The sequence below is a fragment of the Nomascus leucogenys genome, unplaced genomic scaffold (assembly GCF_006542625.1).
Source record: "Nomascus leucogenys isolate Asia unplaced genomic scaffold, Asia_NLE_v1 000625F_164532_qpd_obj, whole genome shotgun sequence".
NCBI classification, from domain to species: Eukaryota; Metazoa; Chordata; class Mammalia; order Primates; family Hylobatidae; genus Nomascus; species Nomascus leucogenys.
In genome coordinates, this window is record NW_022096032.1 from 89,765 (window position 1) to 109,857 (window position 20,093).

Sequence of the window (20,093 nt, forward strand, 5' to 3'; positions counted from 1 at the left end):
TCCTATGCTTTTCCCTTCGTGGTGCCCTTATTACAGCTTCCATATCACAGAGATAATAATACTCTATCACTTAAGGGCCTCCAAAATTATTACTTGCTGACTTTGGAGGAGGAAATTCAATTTTAAGACATGAGTGGGAATGCTACTTTCCATTGGTCATCATTGATTTGTGAGAAGTAAACTAGATGTGTCAGGGAAAATAACTGTGGCTAAGTTCCACAGTATGAAGTGTTTTTTAGTTATGTACATCCCATCCCCCATATTAAGAAAACCAGCTTGAAACAGTTCAGTGTCAAAAGGTATGCTCTCCTCATTCAAGCAGTGATCCAGGTAGGCAGGAGCCAAGGATTCACACCGATTTGACCTTAAAGAATGATTTTTTTCTCTTTTTTAAAATTATTACATCTTCTAATATGTTTTATGTCTTCTCCTTTATGCCTCTGCCTGACCACTAGCTCATTCTTTTTTTTTTGAGACAGAGTCTCACCCTGTCACCTAGGCTGGAGTACAGTGGTACGATCTCAGCTCACTCACTGCAACCTCCGCCTCCCAGGTTCAAGCGATTCTCCTGCCACAGCCTCCCACGTAGCTGGGATTACAGGCGCCCGCCACCGCTTCTGGCTAACTTTTTGTACTTTTAGTAGAGACAGGGTTTCACCATGTTGTCCAGGCTTGTCTTGAACTCCTGACCTCAAGTGATCCGCCCACCTCGGCCTCCCAAAGTTCTGGGATTACAGGTGCAAGCCACCACGCCCAGCCCAGACGGCATTTATTATTGTGAATAATTTGATGTATTTCCCTCCCAGTTGCCTTTTTCTACATAGGCGTTTTACGTATTTTAATAATTGGGATTTTTAACATATACACTTACTATTTTTGTTGTTTATGGCGAGTAGGGGTTGAGAGGATGGCTCTGAAGTTTATGCCACGTGTGTTTGAAACCAGCTTCTGCCATTTGTTGTATGACAAAAGCTTACCCTCCAAATCTCAGTTTCTTTATTTATAAAATAGGAATAATAATAGTATGTATTTCCTAAGATTATTGTAAGAACTAGTTGAGGATCAATTAAGTGTTCAGTGCTGGGCGTGGTGGCTCACGCCTGTAACCCCAGCATTTTGGGAGGCCGTGGTAGGTGGATTGCTTGAGCCCAGGAGTTTGAGACCAGCCTGGGCAACATGGTGAAACCCCCTTTATAAAAAATTCAAAGATTAGCTGAATATGGTGGCACACACCTGTATCCCAGCTACTCTGGAGGCTGAGGCAGGAGAATGGCATGAACCCGGGAGGCGGAACTTGCAGTGAGCCAGGATCGCACCACTGCACTCCAGCCTGGGCAACAGAGCAAGACTCCATCTCAAAAAAAGAAAAAAAAAATTAATTGTTTAAGGCCAGACATGATGGCTCACACCTGTAATCCCAGCACTTTGGGAAGCCAAGACAGGCTTGATCACTTGAGTTCACAAGTTCGAGACCCGCCTGGGCAACATGGTGAAACCCCGTCTCTACTAAAAATACAAAAAAAGTTAGCCAAGCGTGGTGGCACACGCCTATAGTCCCAGCTACTTGGGAGGCTGAGGTGGGAGGATGGCTTGAGCCTGGGAGGCAGAGGTTGCAGTGAGCCATGATCATGCCATTGTACTCCAGCCTGGGTGACAGAGCCAGACTTAATCTCAAAAAAAAAAAAAAAAAAAAAAAGCTCCAAATTAATGGTTATTAAACCCTCATATCAAACTTTAAAATTGTTTAATTCTAATCATAAAAGTAATAAGTGTGTATTATGGAAAAATTGAAAAATATAGAAGAGCACATAGAGAAAAAATCACCCCTAATTCTACCACCCACATAATAGAAAATCACTTTTCACATATTCTCTTGCAGTCTTTGTATGCATATTTTTTGGCGGAAGAAGCAACTTAATATTTACTGTTCTCACAAAAAAAAGATGGAATTCTTCTCCTAACAACAAAATGAATTTAAAACTTCTTTCTTATCTATTTCAGTATCTGATATAGTATCACAGCTATCCCTAAGTCTCTAGTTACCCTCACCCCAAAATCAACCTAGGCTACCTCTTGACCCTTTTGTATTTTTCTGTCTGTGCTATATTTTAACATAGATGAAATCATGTTATATGTACAATTTTGAATTCTGATTTTTTAACTTTATATAAGCTTTTTCCCATGTCATTAAAAGTTTCCTTCCTTCCTTCCTTCCTTCCTTCCTTCCTTCCTTCCTTCCTTTCTTTCTTTCTTTCTTTCTTTCTTTCTTTTTCTTTCTTTCTCTCTTTCTTTCTCTCTCTTTCTCTCTCTCTTTCTCTCTTTCTTTCTTTTCTTTCTTTCTTTTCTTTCTTCCTTCTCCCTCTGTGGCCCAGGCTGCATGTAATCTACTCGGCTCGCTGCTGCCCCGCACCGCGGACTGCCTGGGACTGCCAGCGCTCGCCAGCCTGCTTTTCCTCCTTTGGCTGCAGGCGCAGTTTCGCCATATTGGCCACGCTGCTCTCTGGCTCCTGACCCCGAGTGCTCTGCCCGCCTCGGCCTCCCGAAGTGCTGGGACTGCGGGCGGAGTCTCGCTCACTCGGTGCTCTGTGTGGCCCGGGCTGGAGTGCGGTGGTGTGGTCTTGGCTCGCGGCAGCCTCCGCCTCCCAGCCGCCTGCCTTGGCCTCTCTTCCTGTCACTGACACCTGTGTCACCATCCCCAGGTCACACCACCCCTCTTCCTGTCACCAGCACTTCCTCGGCATCCACAGGTCACACCACCCCTCTTCCTGTCAGTGACGCTTCCTCAGCATCCACAGGTCACACCCCCCCTCTTCCTGTCACTCACACTTCCTCAGCATCCACAGGTAACCCCACCCCTCTTCCTGTCACCAGCGCTTCCTCAGCATCCACAGGTCACACCACCCCTCTTCCTGTCACTGACACTTCCTCAGCATCCACAGGTCACACCACCCTCTTCCTGTCACTGACACGTCCTCAGCATCCACAGGTCACACCACCCTCTTCCTGTCACTGACACGTCTTCAGCATCCACAGGTCACACCACCCTCTTCCTGTCACTGACACTCTCAGCATCCACAGGTCACCCACCCCTCTTCCTGTCACTGACACTTCCTCAGCATCCACAGGTCACACCACTTCTCTTCGTGTCACTGACACGTCCGCAGCATCCACAGGTCACACCACCCCTCTTCCTGTCACTGACACTACCTCAGCATCCACAGGTCATACCACCCCTCTTTCTGTCACTGACACTTCCTCAGCATCCACAGGTCACACCACCCCTCTTCCTGTCACCAGCACTTCCTCAGCATCCACAGGTCACACCATTCTCTTCCTGTCCAGCGCTTCCTCAGCATCCACAGGTCACACCACCTCTCTTCCTGTCACCAGCGCTTCCTCAGCATCCACAGGTCACGCCACCCCTCTTCCTGTCACCAGCACTTCCTCAGCATCCACAGGTGACACCACCCCTCTTCCTGTCACCAGCACTTCCTCAGCATCCACAGGTCACAGCACCTCTCTTCCTGTCAGAAGCACTTCCTCAGCATCTACAGCATCCTCGGGCTCCCCTCTGAAGAAGGAAACATCAGGTAACTGCCATCTGCCTCGTCTTCATCTCTCCCAGTGGGCCCCTTGGTGGAATTCAGCCTCAGGAGTACCTGAGAACACTGGTGCATTCGCATTACCTGGTGTGGCTGAGTCAGGTCCCACAGGGGAGGAGGCGATGGGTGTGGTGGGTGACAGGCTCACTCTCCTGTGTGCCCCAATCGAAAACCACTGATGTCGAAAGTAGTCTGGATATGACCAGCGGATAGACAAGGAGTTTCCAGCTCTCTCTTCCACCTCCTGATTTCTTTGAATCTCTTCGACTCTGCTGTTCTCTTACTGTAAGAACCACCCCTGCCTTCTCTTTTCACCTGTCCCGGGATGACAACACCGTCACTGAAGACAGACGGTGGGGGACGCACAGCCACATCCCCACCCCCCACAACCTCCCAGACCATCATTTCCGCCGCTCCCAGCACTGCCACGCACACCCGCTCCACAGCCGCCCCCATCCCCATCCCGCCTGAGAAAGGTGAGTCAGGCCATACAGGCGAGGCCTGTGCCTTTTGAGGGGCGACGTAACTGAAGGCTCCCGCTCAGCCTGCTTCCCACAGTCTCTGCTCTCTCGGGTCGGGAGGGCCTTACCAAGCACAGGAACACAACATCGGAGTCGCTGCTGAGGGCTGGCTTTGTGCATGGCACTGGGCCAGGAGCTGGAGACAGAGAAATGACCTCGGTGCCATTCAGCAAGAGACAGATGGACTGTCTCATAGAGGCGGTTAGAGGGCTTATCCCAGGGTCTAAGTGCACACAATGGAAGGCCCTGAGGAATGCAGAGACGGGGATGGAGGAGCACCCCAAGCAGGGAGGAGGGCAGGAACAGCTGGAACAAGGTGTTGAAGGTATGGCCGTGGAAGGTATGGCTGTGGAAGGTATGGCCGTGGAAGGTATGGGTGTGGAAGGTACATCTGTGGAGGGTACGGGTGTGGAAGGTTCGACCATGGAAGGTATGGGTGTGGAAGGTATGGATGTGGAAGGTATGGCCGTGGAAGGTATGGGTGTGGAGGGTACGGGTGTGGAAGGTATGGGTGTGGAAGGTATGGGTGTGGAAGGTATGGGTGTGGAAGTTATGGCCGTGGAAGGTATGGGTATGGAAGGTATGGGTGTGGAAGGTATGGCCGTGGAAGGTATGGGTGTGGAAGGTATGGGTGTGGAAGGTATGGGGTAGTGGAAGGTATGGGTGTGGAAGGTACGGCCGTGGAAGGTATGGGTGTGGAAGGTATGGCTGTGGAAGGTACAGCCGTGGAAGGTATGGGTGTGGAAGGTATGGTGTGGAAGGTATGGGTGTGGAAGGTATGGCCGTGGAAGGTATGGGTGTGGAAGGTATGGGTGGAAGGTATGGGTGTGGAAGGTATGGCCGTGGAAGGTATGGGTGTGGAAGGTATGGGTGGAAGGTATGGCCGTGGAAGGTATGGATGTGGAAGGTATGGCCGTGGAAGGTATGGGTGTGGAAGGTATGGGTGTGGAAGGTATGGCCGTGGAAGGTATGGGTGTGGAAGGTATGGCCGTGGAAGGTATGGGTGTGGAAGGTATGGCCGTGGAAGGTATGGGTGTGGAAGGTATGGCCGTGGAAGGTATGGGTGTGGAAGGTATGGCCGTGGAAGGTATGGGTGTGGAAGGTATGGCCGTGGAAGGTATGGGTGTGGAAGGTATGGCCGTGGAAGGTATGGGTGTGGAAGGTACGGGTGTGGAAGTTATGGCCGTGGAAGGTACGAGTGTGGTAAGTATGGCTGCAGAAAATCGTCTCGGTGCTGCATGGGGAGCAGATCCCTGAAGCATTTGGGGTGGCTCGAAATGAAGGGTAGCAAAAAGTGCGGCCGGCATGCGGGGCACCCTGTAGGTAAGGGGAGCCTGGGAGGACTCAGTGTTGCATTGTACAAATGGCATTTAACAAGTGGTGCCTGGAGTGGTGAGATTTGCAGGCAGTGAGGAGGCCAGGAGAGCCTGCAGGATTCCAAGCAGGACCAGGGGAGGGTGCCAAGGAGTCGGCAGCTGGGAGGAATATTTGGGACAAGGTTTCTCAAACTGGAGCCCGAGGACCTCTAGGGAGTTATAGGTTAAATTCGAGGAGTCCTCAAGTTTATCTGGAGAAAGTCCAGTTAGGAAACAAGTCTCATTCCCTGAAAAGGGCTTTGCAGTTGCTCATCTTCATTGCGCTGCACTTTTGTCTTCTTTTTTTTTTTTTTTTTTTTGAGACGGAGTTTCCGTTCTTGTTGCCCAGGCTGGAGTGCAATGGCACGATCTTAGCTCACTGGAACCTCCGCCTCCTGGGTTCAAGCGATTCTCCTGCCTCAGCCTCCGGAGTAGCTGGGATTACAGGCGAAGGCCGCCACCACGCCCGGCTAATTTTTGTATTTTAAGTAGAGACAGGGCTTCTCCGTGTTGGTCAGGCTGGTCTCGAACTCCTGACCTCATGATCCTCCTGCCTCAGCCTCCCAAAGTGCTGGGATTACAGGCGTGAGCCACTGCGCCCGGCATGGACTTTTGTCTTTTAACCCTGAAAAGGATTGGGGTACTAAGAGATTGAGAATCGTTTGCTGGTATTCTGACAGCAGGACCTGTTTTTCTCCAAGCTGGGGAAGGATGAGAGCCGCAGTTTAGGGAGTAAAATGACCACATGCATTCAGTGTGGGTGGAGAGGGAGCAACAAGAACCCTCGATGGCTGCCTCTGGGGCCCTCGGGGAACAGGGGACAGGTGCGGGGAGCGCTCTGGGATCCCTTTCAGCCCTAAAGCAGGCCCAGGCCCACTTGGACTTCCTGCTCTTCTCTGTCCTGGCCCAGGAGTTTCCCTCTTCCCCTACGGGGCAGGCACCGGGGACCTGGAGTTCGTCAGGAGGACTGTGGACTTCACCTCCCCGCTCTTCAAGCCAGCGACTGGCTTCCCCCTCGGCTCCTCTCTCCGTGATTCCCTCTACGTGAGTCCGGGCTGCGGCCTATGTGGCCTGAGCTCCCTGGGCCCACTTCTCTCTCCAGCTTGGAGATGGAACCCAGAGGAAGCGGGAGTGGAAGCAGCCTTGGCTGGGCCCCTCGTCCACCCCCACAGCCTCCTTAATGTCAGGCCTCTGCCCGAGGAACACCGGGTGCCAGGCGAGGGCTGCCCACCTGCTGGGCCCACCGCTGCTTCTGCGGGGCCTTCTCAGGAGTAAAAAGCTACACTTGGGAAACCGGACTGCCATTTCCACCTTCTGGGATTAGTCTCTGGCCCGCTGGTCCCTGTCTCCTGGAGCGGAGTTGGAAGGACAGTCCTGGCTCCTGTGGCCCTCAGGGAGGAGGCTGAGTCGGAACACACCATGAGAGGGCGACTCAGCGATGGAGAGGGTGTCTACACCTGCTGAGCGATGGAGAGAGGTTTCCACCCCCTAAGTGATGGAGAGGGGGTGTCTACACCCCTGAACAATGGAGGGAGGGCTCCACTCCCTGAGTGATGGAGGGAGGGCTCCACCCCCTGAGCCCCACCTAATGTGTCACAAACTTCAGGATGGGGCCCAGGGCACTGGCCAAGAGGGGTGTGCCTGTGAGGGGCTGGTCCACAGCCAGGGATCTGCAGTGAAACAGGACCAAGCCTACCACCCGACGCAAGGGATGGCCTGAGGGGGGAGCACTCTGTGAGATTATATGGAAAGGGCTCTCCCCAAGCCAGGACACAGGAGGTGACTTCCAGGGGTTAGCATCTCTAAAGCTCTACCCTCACGCTTCTGAGGAGCTGGACCAAGGCTGGGACTTTCCTCCCCACTTCCCTCCCTGAATGCTGACCACAAAACCCGTGTGCTCAGTTCACAGACAATGGCCAGATCATCTTCCCAGAGTCAGACTACCAGATTTTCTCCTACCCCAACCCACTGCGAACAGGCTTCACAGGCTGGGACCCTGTGGCCCTGGTGGCTCCGTTCTGGGACGATGCTGACTTCTCCACTGGTCGGGGGACCACATTTTATCAGGTGAGCCTTTCAAAGCCTGGCAGTCAGGATCCCCCAGTAGCTGGCAGGGGAGACAAAGAGCTGTGTGGAAGGCATTGCCAGAGTTGCTGCTGTGACAGCCCCTGCAGCAGTGGACTGAGGCTTGAATATGGGTGTGGGAGGAACCAGGCAAGGGACATTAAGCTGACTCAGGAATATCCCAACCCAACCACGAAACTGACCAGGAATACCCCAACCCAGCCACGAGACTGACCAGGAAACCCCAACCCAGCCACGAGACTGACCAGGAATACCCCAACCCAGCCACGAGACTGACCAGGAATACCCCAGCCCAGCCACGAGACTGACCAGGAATACCCCAGCCCAGCCACGAGACTGACCAGGAATACCCCAGCCCAGCCACGAGACTGACCAGGAATACCCCAACCCAGCCACGAGACTGACCAGGAATACCCCAACCCAACCACGACCACAAGAAGACCTGCAGGTGATGGGGATGGGGGCTGACAATTCAGCCTTTGATTGTAAAATCAGGCTGTAGGGGGTCTATCCTAACAAGAGTGAGTCAAGAGGGCCCGTCCTGTGCTCCTGGACTGGGTGAATAACTCCAATCAGAGGAAGCATGTGATGAAAGCTACTGCAGGAAGTGTGGACCGTGCCCCTGCCACGGACAGGGCAGTGTGGAGGCTCCAAGAGGGAGAGACTGATGCCTGTTCTCAAGGAGCTGCAGATTAGGCATGGGGAGGTAAAAGTGGGCCCGAGTGGCTCTGCTCTCTGGGCCAGTTTGAGCTAAGAGACGCTTGAGTTCAAGTCCAGAGGTCTTGGACGTCTGGGCCACGACCCTGCATTCTGCACACTGCAGGCCTTCCTGCAGCCCAAGTTTGAATTGCACTTCACCTCAGAAGAGGTCATGGCAAAAATGCAGGCCTGGGACAGGGGAGGGCAGGCCATGTGGGTGGGCTAAAGTGGGCAGGGTCCCCAGGCAGAAAGTGGGGGTCCATGTGTAGGAGTGGGACCCTCGTTGGCTTGTTCTCATCTGCCCTCCTTTCCTAGGAATACGAGACGCTCTATGGTGAACACAGCCTGCTAGTCCAGGAGGCCGAGTCTTGGATTAGAAAGATCACAAACAACAGGGGCTACAAGGCCAGGTGGACCCTAAAGGTCACGTGGGTCAATGCTCACGCCTATCCTGCCCAGTGGACCCTCGGGGTGAGTAGACCCGTGGGCAGCTCCTGGGAGCCATCTGGGAGTCAGACATCCTAGAATCCTAGGCAGGGGCTACTCTTCCAACATCCTCTCTGGCTCTAGGAAAGATTGCTAATTACAGCAAGCCACTGCCACCACTGTTGGCTGAGCACTCACCGTGGGCCCGGCCTGCCTCGGCCCTTTGCCTACTTGACCTCACTGCAGCCCAGCAAACTGGGTATTATTAGGCTGAAACATAGCAAGTGGAATTTTTGTAAGTCAAAAATGTCTGGCTATTCGCAATTTCATGTGGCTCAATCTGGTATTATGATCCCCATTTTACAGATGAGGAAGACAATGGTTAGAGAGGTTAAGTAACTTGTTCAAAGTCACGCTGCTGGCAAATGGCAAAGCCAGGCCTGCAGTGGAGCTTCTTCTGACTCCAGCCTCTGGCTCTTAAGCACAGGCTCATCCAATGGGCACGGGGCACACCACACTGTCTCCTCTGTCCTCCCTCCGAGGACCCCGCTCTTGTAGTCACCAAGTTCTTCCTTACGCCTGGTCTAAAGTCACTCATTTCTTCATTCACTCGACGAAAGCTCACTGGTCACCTACTGTGGACAACGTGTGCGCCTTCAGTGAACCCCAGTGTCATCCATGCTGTTCAGGTGGAGGAGACAATTTGGGCAATGTCCTTAACTATCCGCCAGGGAGCTAATGAGCCTCCTCTCTAGCTCTCTGGTATCTTGGCTAATCTCAGGTTCTGGTAGCGTTCTCTTACAAACACTGATGTAACTGAATTGTAACCCAGAACCCTTTATCTCCCCTCCTGGAAGAAAGTCACCAAAAGGCAAATCCACCGTGGTGGATTCACACCCAGGGTGAAAAGTTCACACCCAGGGTAAGTGTGGTAAGTTCACACCCAGGGTGAAAGCTGCCCTCACTGACCCAAAACTTGCCAGCATTTTGGGCCCATGCCTTTGCTGTGGGCAGACTAGGAACAGGTGCTGTACATGTCCAAGCAGGGCTGTGGGATGGGTGGGGGGACATAAGAGAGGAGACCCCGGATCTCTCACAGGCATCCCTGTGTTTGCTTCCACCCACCCCCAGAGCAACACCTACCAAGCCATCCTCTCCACGGATGGGAGCAGGTCCTATGCCCTGTTTCTCTACCAGAGCGGTGGAATGCAGTGGGACGTGGCCCAGCGCTCAGGCAACCTGGTGCTCATGGGCTTCTCCAGGTAGGATGGGAGGGGCTGTCAGCACTGAGTAGATGGCAGGGAGGGGTGTAGAGTCAGGTTTCGCTGCACACACACTCCCATCCTGGGGCAAGGCGTGAACCCTCCTGGCTGGTGCTTCTGACTCACGCTGACTCCAGCTCCCACTGGGGCCAGGCATCTGGCTGCTTCCCATGACAAGATCACCCATTTGTCCGCCATGCCCCTTCCCATCCCAGTCCCCGTGTCTTGTAATAATGCCCAGAGCTTTGGCTTCCCTGATTTCCACTGACATTAGCTGGCCTCTCTTACCTTCTCAAATATCGTGATAATAACAGCCAAGACTGATTACACTAACACTTTATGTACCTTATTGCATGTCATGATCACAGCCACTCCATGAGGCAGATACTACTTACCATCCCCATTCTACAGATCAGGAAACTGAGATACAAATAGACTAGCAATTTGCCTAAAGTCCCAGAGCTGGGAAGTGGCAACATGGAGATTTGAACCCAGACATCTGAGGCTAGAATCTGCCTTCCTGACTTCCTGAGAATTACCCACTTATCCAGGGGGCACCCAAAAGCTTATATGGAGCCGGTGGTAAAGGGAGAGAGGAGGCACGGGGCTGTGGGTGGTTGAAATGTGGATTCCTGTGTGTGGGAGGCTGTCTCCGACGCAGCAGTGCGCCATCTCTGTTCCCATATGCTGGGGTGTGGCAATCAATACGAAGGCCACATGTCTTTTGTTCTTGATAATTGCTGCAAATGGTCTTCTCTTACATTGAGTGTGTTCAGGTTACCCCTTTGATTTCACTGCTTTCACTAGTTTCTTGGTGTGCTATGAAGGAGAAAGGGGAATTACCCAACTGCCTAGGAATTTCACACGGTCCAAGTACACCCGAGGAAGGTGTCACGCAGGGGTGCATCATCCTGCTTGTGTCAGGGAGGAGGAAAAGCCCAAGAGTTCCCACTCTGCAGCAGGCATCCAGGGTGGGGCTGCAGGCGGCCGCTCCAGGCTTTCCTCCTTCCCGAGCTCTGCTCGGACCCCATACCTGCGGACGGTGATGGCGATAGTGGTGGTGGTGATGGTGGTGATGGCGGCGATGGTGGTGTTGGTGTTGGTGGCGGTGATGGCGGCAGTGGCGGTGGCGATGGTGGTGGTGGAGGTGGCGATGGTGATGGCGGTGGTGGTGGCAGCGATGGTAGTGTTGGTGGTGGCGATGGTGGTGGCAATGGTGGTGATGGTGGCGATGGTGGTGGTGGTGGTGGTGATGGTGGTGATGGTGGTGGTGGTGGTGGTGGTGATGGTGGGATGGTGGTGGTGGTGGTGGTGGTGGTGGTGGTGGTGGTGATGGTGGTGATGGTGGTGGTGGTGGTGGTGGTGATGGTGGGATGGTGGTGGTGGTGGTGATGGTGGTGGTGGTGGTGATGTGGTGGTGGTGGTGGTGGTGATGGTGGTGGTGGTGGTGATGGTGGTGGTGGTGGTGATGGTGGTGGTGATGGTGGTGGGATGGTGGTGGTGGTGGTGATGGCGGCGATGGTGGTGGTAGTGTTGGTGGTGATGGTGGTGGCGATGGTGGTGATGTTGGCAATGGTGGTGATGGTGATGGTGGTGGCGATGGTGGTGATGTTGGTGATGGTGGTGGTGATGGTGGTGGTGGTGGTGGTGGTGGCAGCAGTGGCAGCATCTGTTGTATCAAGGCCTCACTGAGTTCTGAGGGATTTGCAGATGGTACTGCATTTAATCCTCACAATACAGCGAGGTAGGTGCTACTGTAATCCCTTTTATACAGATGTGAAAACTAAGAATCAGAGAGGGTCAGTAACTTGTCCATGGTCACCAAGCTAGAAAGTGTGGGGATCAGCAGTTGAATCCATCACTGCCTAACTCCAGAAACTGGCTCTTAACCATCATAATACACTGTCCCTAGAGTCTGTCCTGCTCCAAACCCTCTGCTTGTTGAAGGGAAACAAACAGAAATGAGGCCTGAACTCTGTTGTTTTCACGCCCCTGTCTCATGACCAAGCAGACCTGCCAGTTTCTTGCAGCTAGCGATCAGATGTGGAATCGGTTAGAGCTTCCTCCCTCTGCCCATCTGTCTTGTCCCCTCTCCTGCTCAGTGCTGGGGCTCAACGATGGGGGCTGGCTGACCCACTGACCCACTGCCTGCCTAGCTGGTTGACCAGCTGCTGACCGGCTAGCGGGATGAACGAACACCTTGCAACTACGAGGCAAGAGCCTGTGCACGGCAGGGGCCTGAGCGTCTCTCCTTTCCTGCAGTGGAGATGGCTATTTCGAAAACAGCCCACTGATGTCCCAGCCAGCGTGGGAGAAGTATCGCCCTGATAGATTCCTGAATTCCAACTCAGGTAAAAGTGCCACCTTATCACACCTGAGCTGGTCTCAAGCCCTCGTGTGTCCTCCAGCCCATACACCATCGCAGTCCTAGAGGGCACCTCACTAACATCACTGCCATCCTGAAGGGCCTCCCCCACAGTCCAACCTCCTACAGGTCTAGGTGGGATGTGGCACCGCCCAGGGAGCAGCTGGCACCTCCTGCACCCCTGGACACAGCACAGTCTCAGAGGGGGCTAACATCTCCTGCCTCAGATGAACCAACCCAAGAGGGCTCTCGGGGGGCCCAGATCCTGAAGTGAGGACGGGGTCTTGTGGGAGGTGGGATTTGAATGGGCAGTTCAGACAATACTCCAAGTGTCCTGTCCAGAGCAGGAATGAGAACCCAGGTGAGATCCTTTAAGAAAATCTACTGGCTGGGCGCCGTGGCTCACACCTGTAATCCCAGCACTTTGGGAGGCTGAGGTGGGCAGATCACTTGAGGTCAGGAGTTCGAGACCAGCCTGGCCAGCATGGTGAAATTCTGTCTCTAGTAAAAATACAAAAATTAGCTGGGCGTTGTGGCGCACACCTGTAATTCCAGCTACTCAAGAGGCTGAGGCAGGAGAATTGTTTGAACCTGGGAGGTGGAGGTTGCAGCGAGCCGAGATCACGCCACTGCACTCCAGCCTGGGTGACAGAGTGAGACTCCGTCTCAGAAAGAGAGAATCTACCAGGAAGAGGCCCGGAGGTCTCACATTCATTGTCATCAATTATTGGGCACCTGCCGTGTGCTGGACACTGCTAATGGCCAGAAACATTTTCAAAGGAAAAAGACCAACTGTGTTTTCTCTCAAAGAGCTTTCACGTGGGTAGAAAGACAAGCGTCAAGAGGCAAACGATGGTGCCTTCTCCATGACTCAGGCCAGAGGCCCCAATGGGAAAGAAATAATAGTTTCCAAAATGTGATAGGACGAAGGACATTTTAGCCTTAGAAACCAGCCACGTGAACTGTGAAGTGTAAATCCAGTTCTATTTGTTCTGTGGCAACCACGTTTGGTCATCAGAAGCAGACGCTAAGTCAAGCGAGGGGCTTTGGGCGAGGAATTATTGCCCATCTGACTTGGGTCCAAAGAGGTGAGAAGCGGCATAAGGGGGTGCATTTGTGAGTTTTGGTTGACCCTAAAGCTAGGACAGGGCCTGCAGCCCCAGCCCTGGATAAGCCCTTCCCCCCTCCCATCCCTGACCTCAGGCCTCCGAGGGCTGCAGTTCTACAGGCTACACCTGGAAGAAAGGCCCAACTACTGTCTCGAGTGCCTGCAGTGGCTGAAGAGCCAGCCTCGGTGGCCCAGCTGGGGCTGGAACCAGGTCTCCTGCCCTTGTTCCTGGCAGCAGGGACGATGGGACTTACGATTCCAACCCGTCAGCATAGGTGACACCTCCTTCCCGCCCCCCCCAAGCCCACCCCCCCCCCTCTCTGCTCATGCCCTCAGCCTCTCCCCAGAAACAGCCCCTGCTTGTTCCCGCCCCGCTCCTGGCAGCCCCGGCCTGGGCCTGAGTGGGACTGGACTTGTTTCAGGACGCCGGGGCCTCGGCAGCAGGCAGCTGTGCAGCTTCACATCCTGGCGAGGAGGCGTGTGCTGCAGCTACGGGCCCTGGGGAGAGTTTCGTGAAGGCTGGCACGTGCAGCGTCCTTGGCAGTTGGGTGCGTGAGTGCGTGGAGATCTCAACCCCACCTTCCCAGCCAAGCAGAGGACCCTCAGCATGAAGCCTCTTGTCCTCATTCCTTCCCAGACCCTTCCCCTCTCTGGGCCTCCACTTCCTGATCTGGTAACATTAGGAAGCTTCCAACATCCCCACCAGCAGACATTCGGAGATGTATGAGCTGAGTGCCTCTTTCCCCATCTCTATACCTGGCTCCGCATCCCCAGGCCAGACTGGGGCCATCTCTCCAGGCAGGAGGAGAGCGCTTAGGCTGACCCCGTCCCTGTAGACCCAGATGAGCAGGATGTTTGGGGGAAGACTGAGAGTCAGCTCCCACAGAGACCCTCCAAGGGAGCTGGAGAGCGCAGGGGTGTGGGGTCACGTGGTCCGTGTCCTCCCCTTCTCTCCCCTGTCCCACGGCAGTTTCCACAGTTCCCAGACTGTCAGCCATGCCCTCCCCACTCCTAGCCCGTTGAGAGCAGCAGTACTTGGCTCTCCACCCTCAAGATGAATTTGCTTAGCTCCTACCATGCGCCCTGCTGCACAGTGGCCCCAATGCCTGCAAAAGAGACAGCACCCTGTCCACTGCCCAAGGTCACGAGAAGGGCCACGTTGGATTCCAAAGCCATGCTCTTGCCACCAACACCGCCCTGCCCTGCCAAGCTCTCCAGATGGGTTCTCCAGGTCCTCAGCCTCCCCAGCTCACTGCTCTTCTCCGCAGCCCAGGAACTGGAGCGCAGAGCTGGTGCTGCCGCTGGAATGACAAGCCCTACCTCTGTGCCCTGTACCAGCAGAAGCGGCCCCGCGTGGGCTGTGCTACATACAGGCCCCCACGGCCTGGTGAGTGACAGGGCCCAGGCCCAGGAAGAGCCTCTGGGGAGGGGGAGCTTCTGGGCTTCCAGGAGGTGGTGTCTGGATAAGGAGTAGGGGCAGAGCCGTGGCCACAAGGGAAGATGGAGATGACGCCAGTGACGGGCGGACGGTCAGTGGAGGGGCTTTGTACCTGAGTTGGGGAAGGAGTGAGAGTAGCGGGGCATGAAATGCAAGAAGCCTTGAGGGGAGGATTCTGTGCTCCCTGAACATCCCCAGCTGAGTCCGCCTGGACAAGTGCCGCACCTGACTGCAGTGAGGAATCTCAGCCCTACGCATGATTTGTCATGCTGAGGCGGCATCTCTTTTTTCCTTCCAGCCTGGATGTTCGGGGACCCCCACATTACCACCTTGGATGGTGTCAATTACACCTTCAATGGGCTGGGGGACTTCCTGCTGGTGGGGGCCCAGGACGGGAACTCCTCCTTCCTGCTGCAGGGCCGCACCGCCCAGACTGGCTCAGCCCAGGCCACCAACTTCATCGCCTTTGCGGCTCAGTACCGCTCCAGCAGCCTGGGCCCCGTCACGGTGAGTGAGGGGCGCCAGGGACCTCCCTGCATTCCACCCACAGGGACCTTCCGCCACATACTGAGGCCGGGGAGAAGGAAGAGAGCGAAGAAGGGGAAGCTGGGCAGGAGGGAGGGAGGACACATCCTATCCACGCAGCTGTCCCGGAGTCAATCCTGGGGATGGTGGATTAGGGCTCTGGCCCCACGGTTTCCCAGCTGTTTGGCTTCGAAGAAACTACTGAACTTGGTTTTCTCCTAGTAAGAATGGGGATAACATTACCTGCCTCATGGGCTGTTGTAAGAGCTAAAGGGGATAATCCGAAAACTATGCCTGACCCTGCTGAGCACAGGGTAGACGGCGGCTGGCATCACCTCGGGCCGCGGCCTCCAGCGCCCTCCTCCCGGCCCAGGGCGCAGCTTCCAGCCCCGGGGGCTCTCCCAGCCGCTTTCCTGGGCGTCGGCTCCACCTGCGAGTGGGGCTCAGGTCCCCTCCCATCTCCTTCCAGGTCCAATGGCTCCTTGAGCCTCACGACGCAATCCATGTCCTGCTGGATCACCAGACTGTGACATTTAAGCCTGGCCATGAAGACGGCAGAGGTAGGCTGAGGAGCGCCGGCCGCCCCCTCCCCGCACCGGGAGCAGTGAGGTGGGCGGGAAGCCGCGTTGAGGTGCAGGGCCGAGCGCGTCGCGGTGCCGGGCCGGGTGCGTTGTGGTGCAGGGCCCGGTGCGTGGCAGTGCAGGGCCGACTGCGTGGCGGTGCAGGGCCCGGTGCGTGGCGGTGCAGGGCCAAGAGCGCGCAGCCTCTTCACCCCCCGCAGCGGGGCCTGCAGCTCGCCGGCCTCTTCTCCGCCTCCAGTGCAGATCCCTCCCGCTTCAGCCCTGGGGGCGGGGTGGGGGGTGGGAGGTGGGGGAAGGGGGTGGGGAGGGAGGGGAGGGAAGGGGGTGGGGGGTGGGGTGGGAGGTGAGGGAAGCGGGGGTGGGGAGGTGAGGGGAGGGGGGTGGGGAGTGGAGGGAGGGGAGTGGGGGTGGGCGAGGGGTGGTGCCGGCCGGGCAGGGCCCGGATTTGGTGGGGGCCGCGGTGCCGACCTGGCTTCCTCTCCGCTGCCTCCCGATGCTCCAGGCCAGGAGACGTTCAACGCCACCGGAGTCTTCCTGAGCCACAACGGCTCTGTGGTCTCGGCCAGCTTCGACGGCTGGGCCACCGTCTCGGTGACCGCGCTCTCCAACATCCTCCACGCCTCCGCCAGCCTCCCGCCCGAGTACCAGAACCGCACGGAGGGGCTCCTGGGTGAGGGCGGCTCGGACCTGCCTCTGGGGCTATTCGGAGCCAGCCGGAGCTCGGACCCCCACGCCCGCGGCCCGGGCAGCCCTGCTCGGCCTCCCTTTCTCCGCCTCCTTGGAGCAGAACCCTCGGGGCACAGAGCGGGCCGGGAGCCGAGGGGCTTCTCCAGCCTCCCCCGAGGCTCCCTTCCTGTCCTCCTCCCGCTCTAAGGGAGCATCAGGGATGGGCTCCGGGGAGGCGGGGGGGCACAGCCATCCTTTCTCCCTTTCCTCTTGCCTCCCACATCCTCCCACCCTCCTCCATCGCTGCCTGCGTTTCCTCCCGCCCCTCCCGAAGGCAGACGGGCAGGGTGTGAGGGCCCGTCCTCCCGGCTCCCCTGGAGGCCTGACAGCAGGTGCAGGAGCAGAGGCTGCCAGGCCCTGGCCTCTCCCCACTGCGTCCTCCGGATGCTCCCCAGGAAGGGGACAGCCGTGTGCCCAGGGTGGCCAACCTCCCACTCTGTCCTTCAGGGCTCTGGAATAACAATCCGGAGGACGACTTTAGGATGCCCAATGGCTCCACCATTCCCCCAGGGAGCCCTGAGGAGATGCTTTTCCACTATGGAATGACCTGTGAGTCTGGGCAGGGTCCTGGGGCAGAGGGGCAGGTGAGGGGAGCCGGTATGTTTATGTCGTCCCCTCGGCCCTGTAGGAAGCAGACCTCCATCCTCCCTAAGGTCTGACGAATCTGTGCCCCCCCAGGGCTGTCCCCCCCCACCAGCCCACCTGCCTCTCTCTACCTGGAGGAGAGAATGGAGGACGTGGAGTGTCCTCTCTCACTGCAGCAGGCTCAGAAGCTGGAAACCGCTCTGGCCCTGCACTCCCACCGCCCCACCCCAAGCCATATAAAGTGAGGGGTAGAGGCGGACACAGGTGGAATAAGGCTGAGTGCCACGCCTGGTAACATCGTGCTCTGTGTGTTACAGGGCAGATCAACGGCACAGGCCTCCTTGGCAATAGGAATGACCAGCTGCCTTCCAACTTCACCCCTGTTTTCTACTCACAACTGCAAAAAAACAGCTCCTGGGCTGAAGCTTTGATCTGTGACGGAGACAGCTCATGCATCTATGACACTCTGGCCCTGCGCAACGCAAGCATCGGACTTCACACGAGGGCAGTCAGTAAAACCTACGAGCAGGTGAATGCCACCCTCAGTAAGTGGCCCGAGGCCCCGGGAGGGCTTTTCAGAGTTGGGAGCAGATGAGGAGCTGCCCTTGCCTGACTCTGCTTTACCCTGTATATCTGCATTCACTGAGCAGATTCTTCCACTCCTGTTATTCCTCTACTCAAACCCTTCAGTGACTTCCCTGGCTGTCTCATCCTTGCAGTGGCCTTTGGCCTGGTTCAGCTTCTCAGAGTTCTTCTCCTAGTGCTGGACCCCTTCCCCTCCATCCTAGTCCCCCCCCCCCCCTCCATCTAGTGCTGGACCCCTTCCCAGCTCCCTCCACTCCATCTAGTGCTGGACCCCTTCCCAGCTCCCTCCACTCCATCCTAGTGCTGGACCCCTTCCCAGCCCCTCCACTCCATCCTAGTGCTGGACCCTTCCCAGCCCTCCACTCCATCCTAGTGCTGGACCCCTTCCCAGCTCCCTCCACTCCATCCTAGTGCTGGACCCCTTCCCAGCTCCCTCCACTCCATCCTAGTGCTGGACCCCTTCCCAGCTCCCTCCACTCCATCCTAGTGCTGGACCCTTCCCAGCTCCCTGCACTCCATCCTAGTGCTGGACCCCTTCCCAGCTCCCTCCACTCCATCCTAGTGCTGGACCCCTTCCCAGCTCCCTCCACTCCATCCTAGTGCTGGACCCCTTCCCACTCCCTCCCCTCTCCTAGTGCTGGACCCCTTCCCAGCTCCCTGCACTCCATCCTAGTGCTGGACCCCTTCCCAGCTCCCTCCACTCCATCCTAGTGCTGGACCCCTTCCAGCTCCCTCCCTCTTTCCTAGTGCTGGACCCCTTCCCAGCTCCCTGCACTCCATCCTATGCTGGACCCCTCCCAGCCCCTCCCCTCCAGCTCCCCTCCCACTCCATCCATAGTGCTGGACCCCTTCCCAGCTCCCTCCCCTCTTTCCTAGTGCTGCCTCCCTTCCCAGCTCCCCTCACTCCCATCCTAGTGCTGGACCCCTTCCCAGCTCCCTCCACTCCATCCTAGTGCTGGACCCCTTCCCAGCTCCCTCCACTCCATCCTAGTGCTGGACCCCTTCCCAGCTCCCTCCACTCCATCTAGTGCTGGACCCCTTCCCAGCTCCTCCACTCCATCCTAGTGCTGGACCCTTCCCAGCTCCCCTCCACTCCATCCTAGTGCTGGACCCCTTCCCAGCTCCCTCCACTCCATCCTAGTGCTGGACCCCTTCCAGCTCCCTCCACTCCATCCTAGTGCTGGACCCCTTCCCAACCTCCGCCACTCCATCCTAGTGCTGGACCCCTTTCCCAGGCGCCCTCCACTCCTGCCTAAGTGCTGGACCCCTTCCCAGCTCCCTCCACTCCATCCTAGTGCTGGACCACTTGCCAGCCCCTCCACTCCATCCTAGTGCTGGACCCCTTCCCAGCTCCCTCCACTCCATCCTAGTGCTGGACCCCTTCCCAGCTCCCTCCACTCCATCCTAGTGCTGGACCCCTTCCCAGCTCCCTCCACTCCATCCTAGTGCTGGACCCCTTCCCAGCTCCCTCCACTCCATCCTAGTGCTGGACCCCTTCCCAGCTCCCTCCACTCCATCCTAGTGCTGGACCCCTTCCCAGCTCCCTCCACTCCATCCTAGTGCTGGACCCCTTCCCAGCTCCCTCCACTCCATCCTAGTGCTGGACCCTTCCCAGCTCCCTCCCTCTTTCCTAGTGCTGGACCCCTTCCCAGCTCCCTCCACTCCATCCTAGTGCTGGACCCCTTCCCAGCTCCCTCCACCATCCTAGTGCTGGACCCCTTCCCAGCTCCCTCCACTCCATCCTAGTGCTGGACCCCTTCCCAGCTCCCTCCACTCCATCCTAGTGCTGGACCCCTTCCCAGCCCCTCCCTCCTTTCCTAGTGCTGGACCCCTTCCCAGCTCCCTCCCCTCCTAGTGCTGGACCCCTTCCCAGCTCCCTCCACTCCATCCTAGTGCTGGACCCCTTCCCAGCTCCCTCCACTCCATCCTAGTGCTGGACCCCTTCCCAGCCCCTCCACTCCATCCTAGTGCTGGACCCCTTCCCAGCTCCCTCCACTCCATCCTAGTGCTGGACCCCTTCCCAGCTCCCTCCACTCCATCCTAGTGCTGGACCCCTTCCCAGCTCCCTCCATCCATCCTAGTGCTGGACCCCTTCCCAGCCCCTCCACTCCTAGTGCTGGACCCCTTCCCAGCTCCCTCCACTCCATCCTAGTGCTGGACCCCTTCCCAGCTCCCTCCACTCCATCCTAGTGCTGGACCCCTTCCCAGCTCCCTCCACTCCATCCTAGTG

The 20,093-nt window shown here is 56.7% G+C and overlaps 1 protein-coding gene across 1 annotated transcript in view; it reads left to right on the forward strand.

Annotated features, from left to right (window-relative positions):
• The first annotated feature begins 129 nt into the window (after positions 1–129).
• Positions 130–20,093, forward strand: part of LOC100599464 (mucin-4) — a 39,058-nt gene continuing 19,094 nt past the window's right edge. The window contains 19 exon segments of the mRNA XM_030808623.1: positions 130–169; positions 2,700–2,939; positions 3,174–3,317; positions 3,363–3,587; positions 3,923–4,078; positions 6,389–6,522; positions 7,381–7,545; positions 8,578–8,733; positions 9,820–9,950; positions 12,213–12,301; positions 13,519–13,698; positions 13,846–13,971; positions 14,692–14,703; positions 14,706–14,810; positions 15,160–15,368; positions 15,856–15,946; positions 16,470–16,637; positions 17,141–17,242; positions 17,596–17,823. Of these exon segments, the coding sequence (XP_030664483.1) occupies positions 130–169; positions 2,700–2,939; positions 3,174–3,317; positions 3,363–3,587; positions 3,923–4,078; positions 6,389–6,522; positions 7,381–7,545; positions 8,578–8,733; positions 9,820–9,950; positions 12,213–12,301; positions 13,519–13,698; positions 13,846–13,971; positions 14,692–14,703; positions 14,706–14,810; positions 15,160–15,368; positions 15,856–15,946; positions 16,470–16,637; positions 17,141–17,242; positions 17,596–17,823 (2,701 nt within the window).